This window comes from Penaeus monodon, chromosome 13 (assembly GCF_015228065.2).
Source record: "Penaeus monodon isolate SGIC_2016 chromosome 13, NSTDA_Pmon_1, whole genome shotgun sequence".
Classification (NCBI taxonomy): domain Eukaryota; kingdom Metazoa; phylum Arthropoda; class Malacostraca; order Decapoda; family Penaeidae; genus Penaeus; species Penaeus monodon.
Window position 1 is genome coordinate 1,824,145 of NC_051398.1, and position 2,500 is coordinate 1,826,644.

General features: G+C 44.3%; 1 protein-coding gene across 1 annotated transcript in view; it reads right to left on the bottom strand.

Annotated features, from left to right (window-relative positions):
• LOC119580457 overlaps nt 1-2,500 on the bottom strand; it is an 18,924-nt gene that overhangs the window by 16,132 nt on the left and 292 nt on the right. Inside the window, exons 2-3 of the mRNA XM_037928609.1 lie at nt 933-1,152; nt 19-259 (exon numbers count right to left, since the gene is read on the bottom strand). Coding sequence (XP_037784537.1) covers nt 19-259; nt 933-1,140 — 449 coding nt within the window. The 5' untranslated portion in view covers nt 1,141-1,152. The remainder of the gene's footprint in view (nt 1-18; nt 260-932; nt 1,153-2,500) is intronic.

Below are 2,500 nucleotides of genomic sequence, written 5' to 3' on the forward strand. Positions count from 1 at the left end.
TCCCACGCTGAATCTTACTCAAGCAGGATCCCCGTTCTATTCTTGAAGATGCCGTCGGCCGCTTCCTCTCTCACCGACTTAATGGAAGCCATAGGCATGCGTTGTGGATTGTGCATGGTGAGGCGCAGCAACTTCTCGCAGTCGTCGGGGCTGGAGACTACAGTGAAGTTGCCAGTGATGGGGATGCTCAAGCGGTAGACGGGGCCGTAGACGTTGTTCATATTAGTGTAGAGTTTGTGAGCAGCCTTCGCGTCGAATTCTGGCGAAGAAGGGATAAGCGGGGGGTCTTAAAGATAACGGGGACTAAGGATGATCGAGCTCTTACTCGGTGCCTTTGTGGAAGTTGAAGCTCCGAACCCTTTGCTATTGAATTCTCGTATCTGAATGTTTTTCCTGCCTTCGGCCAAGCCACGAGGCACCCGTGAAAATTCGCCTCTTGAACAAACTACAGTAGCTTTGTTCATAATACAAAGTTCTCTACAAATATTCTCTTGTTCATCGGAAATCTATGTCAATGACCCCTGCCCCACCTGAATGAAAGCAGTCCTTGTGTGTTTTTGCATATCCCATAAGCTTTCATCTTAAACAACAGTGTGAAATCGTCGACATACAAACTACAAGAGAGAGATCTTGGAACATTTTATAATGATGTTTATCACGATGCTGCCACCCATATATCTTACTAAAAAGTTTATTGTGAGAAACTGATATATTAAATACAACATGAAACGAAAAAATTCCTATTATGTATTCCCGTTGCATGTTGTAAATGATTCTGAAGCATATGGGAATACGCATATCCCATTAACCCTTTTTTATATCTTATTGTTCTTTTAACAGTTTTAAATTGTAAGCACACACAATGTCTGCACCTGTCGACTACAGTCAAATCGACATGCAAAACACAAAACAAAAAAATCACACATATTTACTATGTCCCTTCATCATGGTAAACATTGAGCCAAACACAGGATAAGCCTTAGGACCCGGAATTTCTGAAGTCGGTTTGGCACTTCTTAGTTCTTCTTCGAGGGGAACTGCCAGCTGTTCTTGGATGCTGGAGGAACCAAAACAACGGGAGATATCAGTTCGTCTGGACAGGGATGCCCACAACGCTCTCCGCTTCAGGATGTACGCCATCGTGTGGGATTACTGAAAATAGTTATATTGTTCTTTGAGTGTAATTATTTTTATTGGTGTTATTGCTACTGTTATGATTCCTGTTGGTATTACCATCATTATCACTTTCATATTCATTAGCATAATCGTAATTACCTTCATCACAGTGATTATTATTATCATTACCATTAATATCATTAACACTATCATTATCAACACTAATATTATTAACATCATCATCATCACCATCATCATCACCACTACCACCATCATCAAAAATATATTTAAGGCGACTAGATCACAGTTTCAGGAAAAAAGTCAGGGAGAATAATTAAGGGAAGGAGGTTGTTATGACAAAGGGAAGCGGAAAGGAGACGGAACGATGCAACTGAAACGAGGGAGGGGGAGGGGCGGGGGATGAAATGTGTTAATGGGACAGTCTTTTACGAAAACTTTGTTGATTTATTTAAATATTTATCTTTTCAATCTTTGCATTCTTCATTGTAAGGGTATGTTGTGGAGAGAAAAAAAGTCCACACCCGAAGGTAACCCTGAGAGGCAAGGGCTAGACAGGAGAATCTCATGCCTATCGCTCCGGTCATGATTGGCACTAAGTCGGCTTTTCATCCTTCCAAAACGGCCCTCGGCTTCGGCTCCCGGTCTCGTCTCCAAAGCTCCCCCTCCCACGGCAACAATGGGCAGGGGATTAGGGGAGGGAGGGAGGGAGGGAGGGAGGGAGGGGAGAGAGAGAGAGAGAGAGAGAGAGAGAGAGAGGGAGAAGAGGAGGGAGGGAGGAGGAGGGAAGGAGGAGGGGAGGAGGGAGGGAAGGAGGAGGGAGGAGGGAGGGAGGGAGGGAGGGAAGAGGAGGGAAGGGAGGAGGGAGAGGAAGAGAGGGAGGGAGAGAGAGAGAGGGAGAGAGAGAGGAGAGAGAGGAGGAGAGAGAGAGAGAGAGAGAGAGAGAGAGAGAGAGAGAGAGAGGAAAGAGAGAGAGGAGAGAGAGAGAGAGAGAAGAGAGAGAGAGAGAGAGAGAGAGAGAGAGAGAGAGAGAGAGAGAGAGAGAGAGAGAGAGAGAGAGAGAGAGAGAGAGAGAGAGAGAGAGAGAGAGAGAGAAGAAAAGAAAGAAAGAGAAAGGAAGAGAGAAAAGATCAATAGTGTATCCTTGTCACAGCCTGCGTAGGTACACCCTGCCATCACCTGATAACAGACCGTCCTTTTTTCCAAAACGTACGTGTATTTTCGACAGCCACCAGTCTTCCATTCTCACTCACTTTGACAACTGAACAAATAGCTTAACGCTACTTATGAATTTTGACTTTATTCTATTTTCTATTTATTTTTTCTTCTCCTTCTTTTTCAGTAATCCAAGGCACAAGACAGATTA